The 17,270-nt window shown below is 44.1% G+C and overlaps 1 protein-coding gene across 1 annotated transcript in view; it reads right to left on the bottom strand.

The window, feature by feature from the left end:
* Positions 1-14,440, bottom strand: part of LOC129706877 (transmembrane emp24 domain-containing protein 11-like) — a 28,353-nt gene extending 13,913 nt beyond the window's left edge. The window contains exons 1-3 of the mRNA XM_055651528.1: positions 14,155-14,440; positions 9,318-9,418; positions 3,791-3,916 (exon numbers count right to left, since the gene is read on the bottom strand). Coding sequence (XP_055507503.1) covers positions 3,791-3,916; positions 9,318-9,418; positions 14,155-14,284 — 357 coding nt within the window. The 5' untranslated portion in view covers positions 14,285-14,440. The remainder of the gene's footprint in view (positions 1-3,790; positions 3,917-9,317; positions 9,419-14,154) is intronic.
* Positions 14,441-17,270: the final 2,830 nt, after the last annotated feature.

Here is a 17,270-nt window from a genome sequence, read left to right on the forward strand (position 1 = left end):
TCCCCTGACTCCGCTATTTTTAAGAGCCCTATCTAACTCTCTCTTGAAAGCATCCAGAGAACCGGCCTCCACCGCCCAAGGCAGAGAATTCCACAGACTCACCACTCTCTGTGAGAAAAAGCGTTTCCTCGTCTCCGTTCTAAATGGCTTACTCCTTATTCTTAAACAGTGGCCCCTGGTTCTGGACTCCCCCAACATCGGGAACATGTTTCCTGCCTCGAGCGTGTCTAAGCCCTTAACAATCTTATATGTTTCAATGAGATACCCTCTCATCCTAAACTCCAGAGTGTACAAGCCCAGCTGCTTCATTCTCTCAGCATATGACAGTCCCACAATCCTGGGAATTAACCTTGTAAACCCACGCTGCACTGCCTCAATAGCAAGAATGTCCTTCCTCAAATTAGGGGACCAAAACTGCACACAATACTCCAGGTGTGGTCTCACTAGGGCTCTGTACAACTGCAGAAGGACCTCGTTGCTCCTATATTCGATTCCTCTTGTTAGAAAGACCAACATGCCATTTGTTTTCTTCACTGGCTGCTGTATCTGCATGCTTACTTTCATAGACTGATGCACAAGGACCCGCAGATCCCGTTGTACTCCCCCTTTCCCCAACTTGGCGCCATTTAGTAATCTGCCTTCCTGTTTTTGCTACCAAAGTGGATAACCTCACACTTATCCGCATTAAACTTCATCTGCCATGCATCTGCCCACTCCCCCAACCTGTCCAAGTCACCCTGCATTCTCATAGCATCCTCCTCACAGTTCACACTGCCACCCAGCTTCGTGTCATCTGCAAATTTGCTAATGATACTTTGAATCCCTTCATCCAAATCATTGATGTATATTGTAAATAGCTGCAGTCCCAGCACCGAGCCTTGCAGTACCCCACTAGTCACTGCCTGCCATTCTGAAAGGGACCCGTTAATCCCTACTCTTTGATTCCTATCTGCCAACCACTTCTCTATCCATGTCAGCACTCTACCCCCAATACAGGGTTGTACAGGGTCTTGGTGAGACCACACCTGGAGTATTGCGTACAGTTTTGGTCTCCAAATCTGAGGAAGGACATTATTGCCATAGAGGGAATGCAGAGACGGTTCACCAGACTGATTCCTGGGATGTCAGGACTGTCTTATGAAGAAAGACTGGATAGACTTGGTTTATACTCTCTAGAATTTAGGAGATTGAGAGGGGATCTTATAGAAACTTACAAAATTCTTAAGGGGTTGGACAGGCTAGATGCAGGAAGATTGTTCCCGATGTTAGGGAAGTCCAGGACAAGGGTCACAGCTTAAGGATAAGGGGGAAATCCTTTAAAACCGAGATGAGGTGAACTTTTTTCACACAGAGAGTGGTGAATCTCTGGAACTCTCTGCCACAGAGGATAGTTGAGGCCAGTTCATTGGCTATATTTAAGAGGGAGTTAGATGTGGCCGTTGTGGCTAAGGGGATCAGGGGGTATGGAGAGAAGGCAGGTACGGGATACTGAGTTGGATGATCAGCCATGATCATATTGAATGGCGGTGCAGGCTCGAAGGGCCGAATGGCCTACTCCTGCACTTAATTTCTATGTTTCTATGTTTCTATACCATGTGACCTAAATTTGCCCACTAATCTCTTATGTGGGACCTTATCAAATGCTTTCTGAAAGTCCAGGTACACTACATCCACTGGCTCTCCCATGTCCATTTTCCTAGTTACATCTTCAAAATATTCCAGAAGATTAGTCAAGCATGATTTCCCCTTCATAAATCCATGCTGACTCGGACCGATCCTGTTACTGCTATCCAAATGTCCGGCTATCTCATCTTTTATAATTGACTCCAGCATCATCCCCACCACTGATGTCAGGCTAACTGGTCTATAATTCCCCATTTCTCTCCCTCCTTTCTTAAAAAGAGGAATAACATTAGCCACCCTCCAATCAACAGGAACTGATCCTGAGTCTATAGAAGATTGGAAAATTATCACCAATGCATCCACGATTTCTAGAGCCACCTCCTTAAGTACCCTGAGATGCAGACCATCAGGCCCTGGGGATTTATCAGCCTTCAGTCCCATCTGTCCACTCAACACCATTTCCTGCCTAATGTGGATTTCCTTCAGTTCCTCTGTCACCCCAGATCATCTGGCCACTACTATATCAGGAAGATTGTTTGTGTCCTCCGTAGTGAAGACAGATCCAAAGTACCTGTTCAACTCATCTGCCATTCCTTGTTCCCCATAATAAATTCACCTTTTTCGGTCTTCAAGGGTCCAACTTTGGTCTTAACTATTTTTTTCCTCTTCACATACATAAAGAAGCTTTTACTGTCCTGCTTTATATTCTTGGCTAGCTTACCTTCGTACCTCATCTTTTCTCCCCGTATTGTCCTTTTGGTTATCTTCTGTTGTTATTTAAACATTACCCAATCCTCTTGCTTCCCGCTGATCTTTGCTACGTTGTACTTCTTTGCTTTAATTTTTATACTGTCCCTGACATTCCTTGTCAGCCATGGTCGCCCCTTTCTCCTCTTGGAATCTTTTTTCCTCCTAGGAATGAACTGATCCTGCACCTTCTGTATTATTCCTAGAAACACCTGCCATTTTCTTTCCACTGTCATCCCTGTTAGTGTATCTTTCCAGTCAACTTTAGCTAGCTCCTCCCTCATGGCCCCATAGTCCCCTTTATTCAACTGCAACATTGACACCTCCAATCTACTCTTCTCCCTCTCCAATTGTAGATTAAACCTGACCATGTTATGGTCACTGCCTACTAATGGCTCATTAACCTCGAGGTCCTTTATCAAATCCGGTTCATTACATAACACTAAATCCAGAATTGCCTTCTCCCTGGTAGGCTCCAATACAAGCTGCTCAAAGAATCCATCACAAAGGCACTCTACAAAGTCCCTTTCTTGGGGTCCAGTACCAAACTGATTTTCCCAGTCTACCTGCATGTTGAAATCTCCCATAACAACCACAGCATTACTTTTGCTACATGCCAATTTTAACTCCTGATTCAACTTGCGCCCTATGTCCAGGCTACTGTTTGGGGGGCCTGTCGATTAGTCCCATTAGGGTCTTTTTACCCTTACAATTTCTTAGTTCTATCCATACTGACTCCACATCTCCTGTTTCAATGTCACCCCTTGCAAAGGACAGAATTTCATTCCTCACCAAAAGACGTGAGGAATAATTTCTTCCTTGAGAGGGTTCTGAATCTTTGGAACTCCTTTCCACAGAGTTATTGTGTGCATTTAAAGCTATTTAGATTTCTAATCAGTGAGGGAACAAGGCTTATACAAGAAAGAACAGGAAAAAAGGACGAGGAATGCCGAATCAGCCACAATCCTATTGAAAGGTTAGAAACAGCAAGATATTTTACTTTTGTTATCACATCTTATGGTCTTAAATTGAATTCCCTTCCTAAAGCAAAGAGCAAAACACTTTAGATGTGTTTGCAGGGAAATTGCTGGGAACTATAGGCCAGTGAGCTACAAACTCCATACGCACAGCATTCGTCATCTGGATCGAACCGAGGTCTCTGGAGGTACAAGGCAGCAACTCTACCGCTGCCCCGCTGTGCCGTCCTGGATTAGATCTCAACATTACCACTAATGTCCACATTTCATTAGAAAACAAGGTAAGCAGAAGATTTTATGAATGTAGTTGCTTTTTCTATAGCATTGTGAAGCTTTGTGCTGCATTTATTAAGTATAATTGGCATTAGAGTAATTGTTCTGATAATTTATCATTCGTTCACAGTTTACTAAAATAAAATATGTTGCCAATATGATGCACATACCAATTTCTCTCCAACAAACACTGCTACTTTGGTGGAGTTGGAAGACAGGCAGATGTAGTGCTCCCCTGGAGAGTGCGAATGAAATGTAAAATGACTTTCTGGACCATATAATTTATGTAGCAAAATCTGTTTTAAGAGAGAAACATTCATTATTTAGTCAATGATGAAATCATTTATACTTTTTTCTTGTTCTTCTTGCAGCTTTACAGAGAGCTGATATGACCACACCTGGAACACTGCAAAATTTTGTACTCCATATTTAAGAAATAACTAGACAAAGTGGGACCCGTTGGGTGTCGGTTGCGGGGGATGGCGGGTGGGAAAGGAGGGGGGAGAAGGAGGAGGGGGGGGGGGGGAGGAGAGGAGGGGATAGGACGGAGAGGTGGGGGGGTGAGCGGGCTGCATCTTTTGAATAACGGGGGAGGAGTGGGCATCACTCGCAGCGCACAGATCCAAGACAGCAGCACGCAGAGCCATTGGGACGTCATCAGCCATAGCCAGACTTTTGTTTTTTAATTTTTTTCAGATTTTTGAACATTTTAATTAATAACTCGAGAAATAATGCAATAATTTTTCATGTAAGATGATTTTGGAGTCCACGGGATAAATCTTTACCGGAATATGAAAAAAAATTAGCGTTAGCACGTTGTTTTGTCGAGAAGATGTGATTATATACACACACACACACAAACACAAACACACACACACACACAAATCCACATACAAGATCAGATTTTTAGTAGTTACTAGACCAAGTGCAGACCCGTTGGGTCTGTTATCCCAGGTAACGGGGGGGGGGCGGCATGCGGCATTAACCACATTAGCAATACAATACAAATTTATTATCATTTGAGCCCCAGTGAGACTCAAACGAAATGTTGTTAATACATTAATATTATTAAAGACACTTCTTTTACCCCATACATACGCATATTAAATTCACACATAGCCATCAAGTGAAGGCACTGTGATGGAGGCAGGGTTTTTAGTGAGGGCCCTGTTCTCCGTGTCTCTCCCGATGTCCAAGCCCCAGGGAGCGGGTGATGATAAGGGGGGGGAGAGGGAGGGGGGGTAGGGAGAAGCGGGGAGATTTAGGGAGAAGCTCCCGGGAGAGGGAAAGTCCAAGGTTGGAACCCCCAGGGCGATGGGAGTCCCACGGACATGAAGGGCCGGGGAACGGCCTTGTGGGGGGTCGTTCCAACCCCGATCGGACATGGAGTTGTATGGGGCTGGTCCCGACATCGCGCGGGAGCTCCGGGAATCTTGCACTGTCCCCCCGGACCCCGCGCGTTGTCAACAGCCTGTCCGGACCTGCGGCTGCGTTGAGGGAGCCTCCAGCCCCAGGAGTCGCGTCGCAGCAGCGAGTTGAAGTCGTACGCACGCTCTTGAGGCCGTACACCTAACACGTGGTGAGTAGTCCGGTGACGTCCGCCCGTGTCCCGAGCCCCCGATGACGTTCAGGCTGGAGGCCGCTCCAAATTGCTAGTCGGCGACAGCCGAGACCCGACAGGGAAAAAGTCGGGTCTCCCGGACAGGGAAGAGATTTAAAACACAGCGCAACAATAACTGCCCCCGCCACATTTCAAGGCGATTTAAAAATACGGTGAAAAAACTATGACCTACGGTGACCTCTAGACAAAAAATATTTTGAGACAGGAGGCTGTAGGGGGGGCTGGGATTTGGAGTCGGCGGTGTCAGAGTCCACCCCCTTACTGACACAGGGGACGGGAGGGGAGCGCCCCCCCCCGCACACACGCCAGCTGTGAGTTCATTGTTAACTATATGGAGAAATTAGCGCGCGTGCTTCGCTTTACCCCATAATCTGCCCTATCTATTGACACATATGGGCATTGTGACGTCAGGCGCTGATAAGAGGGAGTTCAGATCATAGAAATTATGAGGGTTTGAGTTTTGTGGGGGGGGGGGGGAGAGGGAGGGGAAGAGGGAGGGGAGTGGATTGAGAGTGGGGGAGGAGAATGAGGGAGGGGAGCGAAATCGTCAAGGGTCGGGAAGGGAGGGGGGGAATGTCGGCCTTTTTACCGATCGTTTATGGGAGTATGAATCAAATGCAAAACGGGCTGGTCACCACACAACGCACAGAGCTCCAAAAAATATACTAGACCAAGTGCGAAAATCGGGTCTGTTCCACCAAAGCGCATTTAAAGGGCGGGGGGGGGGGGACGGGGCATACGCAGCGTCTTGAAGTCGTACGCAGCTTCTTGACTCCGTACACCTAACACGTGGTGTTGCACGGTGACGTCACCACCCGGTGTGCCGTAGCGTGATGACTTTGCCGTGCAACGTCCAAATTCAGTCGGCCCGCCTCCTGCCAGCTGATTGGTGAGTATGATGCTGGTGGGACAGGCCCTTTATGCCCCGCGCAACAATAACTGCCACCGCCATGTTCAAGGCGATGACCTCCGGTGACTGGCTATGACCTCCGGTGACCTCCCGATCTGCTGAGCATTTTGAGAAGGAGGGAGGGGGGGGTGGGATTTGGAGTGGGCTGGTGTCAGAGTCCAGCTGTGGGCTTCTGACTCTGGGGACGGGAGGGGAGCGCAGGCGGGCGGGGCTGAGACCAGCTGTGGTTCAGCGGAACTTATAGAGGAAATTCACACAGAGGGGCGTGACGGAGAGGGTCACTGCCTCACGACACGGAGAGGGGCCTGGATTGGGGGCATATGGGGGACACAGAGACGTCAGAGAGGAGAAGAGCACACAGATCATAAAAATTAGGTTTTGTTTGAGGGGCACACATCAACACACAGAGGGGCTCAAACAGAGGGGGAAACAGAGGGGCACACCATGGAGGGGTCACACAATGGGCAAAATTAAAATCGCTAGCGAAATGGTCAAACGGAGAGAGGCCTTTTTAGAGGCACACGGATGCGGAGAGGCACACGGAGAGAGGCAAATGCAAAGAGGCCGTACACAGAGAGAGGCACACAGTTTTTTAAACCCTGGAGTTCGACCAAGTGCAGATCGTTGGGTCTGTTCACACACAAAGCGCCCCCAGGGGGGATGAGAGGGTCTGCTTGAATGGAGAGCGCGTGGCCCCACACACACACTACAACTACCACCACACTAACTACCCCCTTGATATATTAATATGAATTAGATCGTTTGCCCTATAAAAACTGCGGCGGCGGTTGTGTCAACAACTGGCGTTCTGCTCTGTCTGGGGGGAGAGGGCGAGTGGGGGTGAAGGGAAGAGGAAGGGGAGGATGGGGGAGAGAGGTGAAGTGGGATGAGGGGGTTGGAGCGGGCATGCATGAGTTGAGCTGCGGGAGGCATCGCGAGCATACTTGACATGGTGCAGGCAGCGGGGAGTGTGGGGGGTAGCAGAGCCCTGCTGCCAAATGAAGAGAGAGAGAGAAGCGGATTTTGACTCTGTAAAGCCACAGCCAAAGATAATAGAGCAGAGCTGTTTGGCCACAGCTGGAATGAGCGCGCAAGGCTTCACGAGCTACTGCAACAGTGATGATAAGGTGATGTGTCGAGATACATAGATACGTAGAAAATAGGTGCAGGAGTAGGCCATTCGGCCCTTCGAGCCTGCAGCGCTATTCAATATGATCATGGCTGACCATCCAACTCAGTATCCTGTACCTGCCTTCTCTCCATACCCCTTGATCCCTTTAGCCACAAGGTCCACATCTAACTCCCTCTTAAATATAACCACAAACCTCACAAACACCCTCTGTGGCGGGAGAGTTCCAGAGATTCTCCACTCTCTGTGTGAAAAAAGTTCTTCTCATCTCGGTTTTAAAGGATTTCCCCCTTATCCTTAAGCTGTCACCCCTTGTTCTGGACTTCCCCAACATCGGGAACAATCTTCCTGCATCTAGCCTGTCCAACCCCTTAGAATTTTGTAAGTTTCTATAGGATGATTTCACTGGCACATAGAAAACGGCGAGGTTGTGAGCTGCAATTTACTGTGCCAGTCGGGGTGACCGTGAGGCACAGCTACCTAGATTTACAGGGGGAAAAAAAGATAGGGGGGGGGGGGTAAATTCAGAGCCCTGCTGGTGGAAAAACAGAGAGGAAGAGAAGCAGATTTTTGACTCTGGAAATTTACAGATCAAAGATGATAGAGCAGAGCTGTTTGGCCACAAAAGTAAATGAAATTCGCGAGTAAAGGCGATAATCACGAGCTGCTGGACCTGTGATGATAACGGCAAATGTCGAGATACATTTCCGACGGTTAGAACCTTCAGTTCCAGGAATAGGCCCTTACTTGCTATCTTTTTTCCCCCTGCAAATCCAGGTAGCTGTGCCTCACGATCATCCCGACTCAGCACCCGTAAATTGCCTTCTCACCATACCCCCTGATCCCTTTAGCCACAGGGGGGAAATGCTTTTTCCCATCACTAAATGTAGCCAAAACTGGCCCTCAACTACCCTCTGTGGTCACGTGGGTTCCAGAGATCTCACTCCAGTGACCTTTAGTGAAATCACCCTATTTTCCCACCTCAATCTCCTAAATTCTAGCGAGTATAAGCCCCCTTTATCCTTTTTGCTATGAAAGCTAACATCCCATTTGCTTTTAAACTTCACTGCCTCTGCACCTGCATGTACTTTCAATGACTGGTGTACCATGACACCCAGGTCTCGCAATATCTCCCCTTTTGCTAATTTGGCCACCATGTAGATAATACTCCAGTGTGGTCTCACCAAGACCAGGTACCAAAGTGGTATAACCTCCCTGCTCCTATACTCCAATCCTTTTGCTATGAAAGCTAAAATATTTTCGCTTTCATTCCTATCCAAGCACCTGCTTGCAGTCTCAATGACTGGTGTACCATGACACCAGGTAACGTTGCATCCCAGCTTTTGCAGATCGGCTGCCAACTTAGATAATATTGCCTTCAATTCCCTCATCCAAAGTGGATAACCTCACATTGATCCACATTATACTGCATCTGCCAAACATTTGCCCACTCACCAAGCCTATCCAAGTCACCTTGCAGTCTCCTATCATCCTCCTCACAGCTAACTCTGCCCCCCAGCTTAGTGTCATCCGCAAACTTGGGGGGGGCAGGGCCTCGAGGCAGGTGGGCCTGGATAGGTCGGCATGTTGGCATTGTGACGTCAAGCAGCTCGTGATTATATTATTTTTTTCCAATTTGTGGCTGTGATCTGAAACTACTCCAGAAATGGAGAAACCAATTTATCGATATGTTTTCGATAATCGATATCGATTGAATTTTGACAGCCTGAGAATATAGAGGCTGGTCAAAAGGAAAACAGTCTCACAGTATCATGATGCTGATTACTCAGCAACAGTATTGCAGTAGAGAAGCAAAACCAATCATAAATGCTATTATTTTGCATTAAAAACATAAAGGAGGGCAGGTACTATTAGCATCCGAGTCAGAAGGATATATTCACATTTCAAATTTATCCTTCCAGTTCTAATAAACAATTACATCTGACCCATTATTCATTCAATTGCTTGTTTGCATATTTCAGCAGATACTGCATTGTAATAGTTTATTAAAATCCATAATCTAAAGTGTTATTTTACCTGTTCACCTGGACCCTTGATGTTCACAACCAAACCCAAACCTGGGGCAGAAGGAAGGAAATCATGTGTAGCAAAATTCCAAGATTGCATTTTATATCGTCCTGAAAAGATAAAGGAGATTTATGGTTGGAATATACTAGATTAAATTACTGTTTTTCTTAATTACCATTAACAACTATGGAGAAATAGGTCTGACTATGATACGAACGGCTATAATATGACATGACATCATGGAACTTCGTGCTTCTCCTATCCCTCTTCCCATCCCATGCAACATCTTCTTAGAAGGCAAAACAGCAACTTTAAGCCCCGATTGAGTCTTATCTTACCAATTCATCAATAATGTGTCCATTTTAATAAACAAAATCCATAAGATCACCAATAAATTTGCTATAGGAACTGAGTAAGTATAGTTTTAGAGGAAATGAACAGATAATGTTTCTGGTCTTGTTTTGGGCCCCATATCTGAGGAAGGATGTCATGGCATTGGAGAGGGTCCAGAGGAGGTTTACGAGAATGATCCCAGCAATGATTGGGCAAACATATGATGAGCGTTTGAAGGCATTGGGCCTGTACTCGCTGGAGTTTAGAAGGATGAGGTGGGACCTCATTGAAACTTACCGAATAGTGAAAGGCTTAGATAGAGTGATTGTTGAGAGGATGTTTCCACTAGTGAGAGAGTCTAGGACTAGAAGTCATAGCCTCAGAATAAAAAGATGTACCTTTGGAGATGAGAAGGAATGTATTTAGTCAGAGGGTAGTGAATCTGAAATTCATTGCCACAGACGGCTGTGGAGGCCAAGTCAATGGATATTTGTAAGGCGGAGATTGACAGATTCTTGATAAGTAACGGTGTCGGGAGTTATGGGGCGAAGGCAGGAGAATGGAGTTGAGAGGGAAAGATAGATCAGCCATGATTGAATGACGGAGTAGACTTGATGGACCGAATGACCTAATTCTGCTCCTAGAATTCTATCCCATACTCCCAATTCCTCCGTCTACGCCGCATCTACGCCCAGGATGAGGTGTTCCATACTAGGGCATCGGTGACGTTCTCATTCTTTAGGTGACGGGGGTTCCCCTCTTCCATTATAGATGACGGTCTCACTCGGGTCTCCTCTAGATCCCCCAGCTCCGCTTTTACTTCCCCTCCCTCTATTCATAACAAGGATAGAGTTGCCCATATCCTCATGGTCCACCCCATCTGCCGTCGCTTACAACATATAATCCTCCAACATTTTAGCCACCTCCAATGGGATCCCACTACTGGCCATATCTTCCCATCTCCACCCATTTCTGCTTTCCGCAGAGACCATTCCCTCTGTAACTCCCTCTCCAGGGATGCTGCCTGACCCGCTGAGTTACTCCAGCACTTTGTGTGCTTAATAACATAAATAGATTCCTAAGAGAGTGGAAGGATAAGCAATGTGAATCTCCCCAAGAGACATATAACACAAAATCTGACGCACTTACCCTCAACCAACCTCTAACTATGTACTTTAGAAATGAGACCATCTGTCTACAATAATTTACAGTGCTTATCCCTTGATAAAAGATTTTCAAGACATTGTTGGAACAACATAAGCCAAGAAATTTGATTGCAAAGCTTTGGGTATTTCATCATGATGTAGTACACTAACAATGTAAACCAGAATAAATGACATTAGCATTCACTTATGGATCATATTGTGCTAATCACTAAATTGGATTGGGCATTTTTGGTCAAGTGCCGTATTTATTCAACAATGGGCTTGCCATTAACAACATACTACAAAGCAAAGAAGCTCAATGTGAATTTAATTGCTACTTAACTACCACATGATGTCTCATTCAATTAGGGATGCTCCCTTTGTTCCAAGCACCCCTGCTAATTAAAATGAATAATTAAATTGGAAAGTATACAGAGAAGATTTACGAGGACATCGCCAGGACTCGATGGTCTGAGTTGTAGGGAGAGGTTGGGCAGGCTGGGACTTTATTTATTGGAGTGCAGGAAACTGAGGGTTATCTCGGGTATGTAAAATCATGAGGGGAATAGAGAAAGTAAATACACTGTATCTTACCCAGGGTCAGGGAAATCAAGAACCAGAGGACAGAGGTTTAAAGAGGGGCAACATTTAATAGGAACCTGAGAGGCAACCTTTTCACACAGAGGTGGTGGGTATTTGGAACAAGCTGCCAGAAGAGGTAGTTGAGGCAGGTACTATAGCAGCATTTAAAATAATCTTGGACAGGTACATTGATAGGTAAGGTTTGGAGGGATTTGGGCATAACATGCAAATGGGACGAGCTTAGATGGGGCATCATGGTTGGCATGTACGAGATGGACTGAAGAGCCTGTATCTCTGCTCTATGACTCTAATGTACTTTCTCTCCTTCCCAGTTCTGACGTAGAGTCCCAGACCTGAAACGTTAACAGTTTCTCTTTCCATAGATGCCACCAAACCTGCAGATTTCTTTCTCAGTATTTACTTTTTTCATTACATAATTATTAAATGCTCTCATGTTGCATTCATTTTTTCTTAAAGGTCCCTCTGTAATGATATTAATTAAGCCTTTTCCTGATTGTTTCCCCAATGTACTGATCTAGAAAAGACATTTCATACACATTTTATGAACTTGTCTACTTTATTACTGCTTATTTGACTTGGACAATAGGTGCAGGAGTAGGCCATTTCGCCCTTCAAGCCAGCACCGCCATTCAATTCAATTCAATTCAATTTATTTGTCATTTGGACCCCTTGAGGTCCAAACGAAATGATGTTTCTGCAGCCATACATTACAAACAAATAGACCCAAGACACAAACATAATTTACATAAACATCCATCACATTGCTGTGATGGAAGGCCAAAATTTTTTATCTCTCCACTGCACTCCCCCCTGCCCCTGCCCCCCCCCCCCCCCCCCCCCCCCCCCCCCCCCGATGTCAGAGTCAAAGTCAAAGCCCCCCGGCTGGCGATATGATCATGGCTGATCATCCACAATCAGTACCCCGTTCCTGCCTTCTGACTCCGCTATCATTAAGAACTCTATCCAACTCTCTCTTGAAAGCATCCAGAGAATTGGCCTCCACTGCCTTCTGAGGCAGAGAATATCACAGATTCACAACTCTGGGTGAAAACGTTTTTCCTCGTCTCCATTCTCCAAATAATGTGCAGATTAGACTTTCCCAAGATTATTGAATTACTCTAGTTATTTACATCTCTAATTTTCTGATGTCTGTCATGACCAATGTTACAGTTAATATTTGTGGGGGTGTCTATATAAATGTCAGAAGTGTTTCCTGCCTCTTGCATTTTCCTAGCTCAACTCAAACTGAAGAAGGGTCTCGACCCGAAAAATCACCCATTCCTTCTCTCCAGAGATGCTGCCTGTCCCGCTGAGATACTCCAGCATTTTGTGTCTATCTTCAAACTGATTTTAATTCTATATAAGAATATATTGAGCCAAAATTATTTCTTGTTACTGCACAGATCACAACTGTTTTTAATAGCACTACCCCACCTCCTTTTCCTTTGTGCCTTTCTTCCCAAATGTCGTTACCTTGAACATTCAGTTCCCAACTTTGGAACTCCTGCATCCACCTTTCTCTATTGGAAATGAGATCATTTACTTCTATTTAAGTCAATAGTTTGTCTATCTGGTTATTAATGGTGCGTGCATTTTGATGCAGTACATTTAATTTTCCACTTTTAACATTTCCCGTACTTTGACTCAAAAGTTTTGCATCATTGCAATCTCAAATTCTAGAACAATTAGAATGGACAGTTTAGATTACGTCAAATGTGATTATATGGAACGTATCACATCATGTGTGAAAGGTTATTGTTTTAATTGAAGAGAAGTCTGGAACTTATTATATACATTCCCATTATGAACACATAACCTGCTTTTTTCAAAACAAATGATTGTGTCAGGCAGCCTTTTAGCTCAATCCAGAAATAAGCTCATGCAATCATATTTAGTGTTATTTTCAATTCAAATGATCAAAGAAAATTCAACAACGATTTTCTTGTTAATGTAAAATGTTACCAGACATTTTATGATACTCAATTACATTGTCATGCCCAACCCAGCTCTTTTTATAGGTTGTTTTTTTCCCCCCATATATTCCCATCATGGTGCTGCAATTTTGGAAGGAAAGGTCCTTCCATTGATTTGAAAATGAAGTAAATTAAATGTAATTAATTGGATGGAGTATATAGAGGTCTTCAGTCTTCCTGGTCTCCTTCGTTTGATAACTGGTGAATACTGTGCAATAATCATTGATGGCTTATGTATTTTGGCACAATAACAAAGAAGTATTTGCACAAGAAGCTAATAGTCACAATTCCAAGGACGCTAAATGAATAAACAAGGTGACCTTTGGTGAGAATGTTGCAGGTGACAAACAGCGTTTTTTTTTAACATCTTGTTAAAGTCTATATTAGTTTCATTTTAATAGAGATAGTTTTATATAATATATTATCACTTGTGAATATCAAGGGGTCATGATTATGCAATTAACGATGCCAAACATTTGTATTTAAAATATGTTCAATTGAAAAAAGGAAAAGTGCCCTTGAATCATAAGAAAAATAGCTTAAAAGTAAAATCATAAATAAGTAGTGGTGAATCAATATAAAACAGGGATTTGACAAGATAAATTGAAATATTGCACTGTACTTCACGCCTATAACCCACAATCCCATTGATATTTTATGAATCACATTGTGATATGTAGAAGTTGTTAGAAATGAAAATCTCTTTGTATGGTTGCAAACATTGGTCATTTTGTTTTATTTAAAGAAAAACAAATCCACGCTCACCTGAACAACACATGAACACATGCTCACCTGTAACTAGAGTATCACCTGGGATGTCCTCTATGATGCATTTTTCCTCTTTTTCCCCCTGATGAAAAAAGAAGGCAAAGGAGAGACTGCAGCTCAAAGTGAACAGAATTCCCTTGACTAGAGCCTTCATTTCAATTTCTGATTCAGTAACATAAGCAGAACACAGTTGAAAGACACGTCACACAAAGCCTGTCTACTGATTTAACTGGGGCACTTCAGACCAGCTTTGGGAAGGTTAGGTGAAAATACTCTCACATTGTATAAGAACACCACCCAGTGGCAGTTAGTTATGGTGATCCCTCAATAAAATTCTTACAGGAATTGCTGGAAATTTAGTTTTAGTTAAAGTTAAACATGTTTGCATGCCTGACATTATTTTGCCAGTTTTGCCTAATATCCTAGGTAGACAAAAATGCTGGAGAAACTCAGCGGGTGAGGCAGCATCTATGGAGCGAAGGAAATAGGCAACGTTTCGGGCCGAAACCCTTCTTAGAAACATAGAAACATAGAAAATAGGTGCAGGAGTAGGCCATTCGCCCCTTCGAGCCTGCACCGCCATTCAATATGATCATGGCTGATCATCCAACTCGGTATCCTGTACCTGCCTTCTCTCCATACCCTCTGATCCCTTTAGCCCCAACGGCTTCAGACTGATATGAGGGTGGGGGGTTGGGAAGAAGAAAGGAAGAGGTGGAGCCAGTGGGCTGAGGGAGAGCTGAGAAGGGGAGGAGAAAGTAAGGACTACCTGAAATTAGAGAAGCCAATGTTCATACTGCTGGGGTGCAAACTGCCCAAGCGAAATATGAATGCTGCTCCTCCAATTTACGGTGGTCCTCACTCTGGCGGTGGAGGAGGCCGAGGACAGAGAGTTGGAGGGAAGGGGGAATCACAGAGGGGTGGCAGTGAGGGAGGAGGTTGTTAAACTGTCTTCGGAGGGAGGAGGAGAACTTCAAAGTAGGCACACCTTGAGGTTTTCCTAATATCCTACTCGTTTGTATGTGTGCCATGACAATGATTATTATTATCTATTTAAATGTTTAGTTTAGTTTTGAGATATAGCGCGGAAACAGGCCCTTCGGCCCTCCGGGTCTGCGTCGGCCCGCGATCCCCGCATAATAACACTATCCTGCATACACTAGGGACAATTTACATTTACACCAAGCCAATTTACCCACATACCTGTACGTCTTTGGAGCGTGGGAGGAAACCGAACATTTAGGAGAAAACACATGCGGTCACGGGGAAAGCATACAAACTCCATACAGACAAAACCCGTAGTCGAGATCAAACCCGGATCTTCGGTGCTACAAGCTCTGTAAGGCAGCAACTCTACCACTGCGCCACTGTGCTGCCCTGAGACACCCCATTCCACCATCTGACATCCGTGGTTCCACTGTGTTGCTGGACAGTGATGGGTGGGATTGTCTCTTCGTTTAGTCTCTAGAAATTTCTAGACTCATTTCTATTCCTACTGCCACTCAAATTGAATGAAGTTAACTGAAGATAGACACAAAATGCTGGAGTAACTCAGCAGGACAGGCAGCACCTGTGGGTAGAAGGAATGGGTGACGTTTCGGGTCGAGACCCTTCTTGAGACTCAATGTTTGGACTTGGCACCTCCCTTTTAGGCTGACACAATATCACACCAACTTGATTAGACTGCCAGCAAAAAACAAAAAACATAGCTCCACACTTCAACTAAGCAGAATAACCGACGAGCTTATTGACTAGATAATTTAGAATGCAATGACCTTGTAACAGAGAAAAATCTATAAAAAGGACGGTTTTCAAACTTATTAGCAATATTTTGGATGAACTGTGCAGTCTGAAGATGGATTCTGACCCTAAACATCGCCTGCCTATTTCCTTCGCTGATGCTGCTTGACCTGCTGAGTTCCTTCAGCCTTTTCGCTTAAGATGCTAGTATCTGCAGTTTCTTATGTCTTGTTATGTGATATTGTTGAGTTATATAATTAACCACATAAATAAGACTAATCCAAGGCATGTAACTAATTGGATTTTCAAAAAACAGTCTTTTATTAAGTTGCCATGTGAGTTTATTACACTCAAATTATGAGTTGTATGATGTGAACTAATATAAGTGCATTGTTTTGATCAGCTAATGTACAGAAAGCATAGAGCAATATCTATCTAGTGAGTAATTCAAAGATCAGTACTTCAGTCTTAGTTATTTACAAACCAATAATGTGGATACATTAATCTTAGCGTCTTCTAAGTTTAATGATGGTACAGAGTTAGAAAGATAGAAAATCAAGGTAAGTGCCAAACAGGTTACCATTTCTTAAATAAATACTTCTTATTTATATTCACAGAAGAGGAGGATTAAAAGGAGTAGGACAAATGCCATCAATGGTAGGATAAGTTACAGATATGAGCAGAGAGATCAAATATAGAATTTAATTTGTGCAAATGTGAGGTGTTGCACTTTGGAAGGTCAAATGTAAGGTGAAATTTAATAGTAAGTCCTTAAACAGCATTGATGTGTAGAGGGATATTCGGGTCCAAGTCGATAACTTTCTGAAAGTGGCAACACTTAATGGCAAAGGAGGTGTATGGTATGCTTGTTATTATTGGTTGGGCATTGAGTATAAGTGTCAGGAAGTCATGAATCAGACTTTGGTTTATAGGCAAGGTACAGAATATAGGAACAACAACTTATAAATGTTGGTTTGGCCACAGCTGAAGTACTGCATGTTGTTCTGATCACGACACTAGAGGTAAGACCTGATTGTATTGAAGAGTGTAGAGAGAATTCACCAGAATGTTGCCTGGAATGAAGCATTTCACTTAAAGGCTGGGTTTGTTTCCTCAAGGCAGAGGTGCCTGACGATGACTTGGTAAAGGTGTACAAAATTATGGGGAGCAAGGTAGAAAGTAGGATTTGTTTCTTATAACAAAGGTGTAAAAAAAACAGAAGACCAAGGTATTGAGTAATGTGGAAAAGGTTTAGAGGTGATCTAAGGAATATCTCCAGAGAACCTGGTTCGATCCTGACTCCAGAGTTTGTACATTCTTCCCATGGCCGTGTGGTTTTCTGTGAGATCTTCGGTTTCCTCCCATACTCCAAACTAGGTAAATTGGCTTGGTGTTTATGT

Source organism: Leucoraja erinacea, chromosome 1 (assembly GCF_028641065.1).
Source record: "Leucoraja erinacea ecotype New England chromosome 1, Leri_hhj_1, whole genome shotgun sequence".
Classification (NCBI taxonomy): domain Eukaryota; kingdom Metazoa; phylum Chordata; class Chondrichthyes; order Rajiformes; family Rajidae; genus Leucoraja; species Leucoraja erinaceus.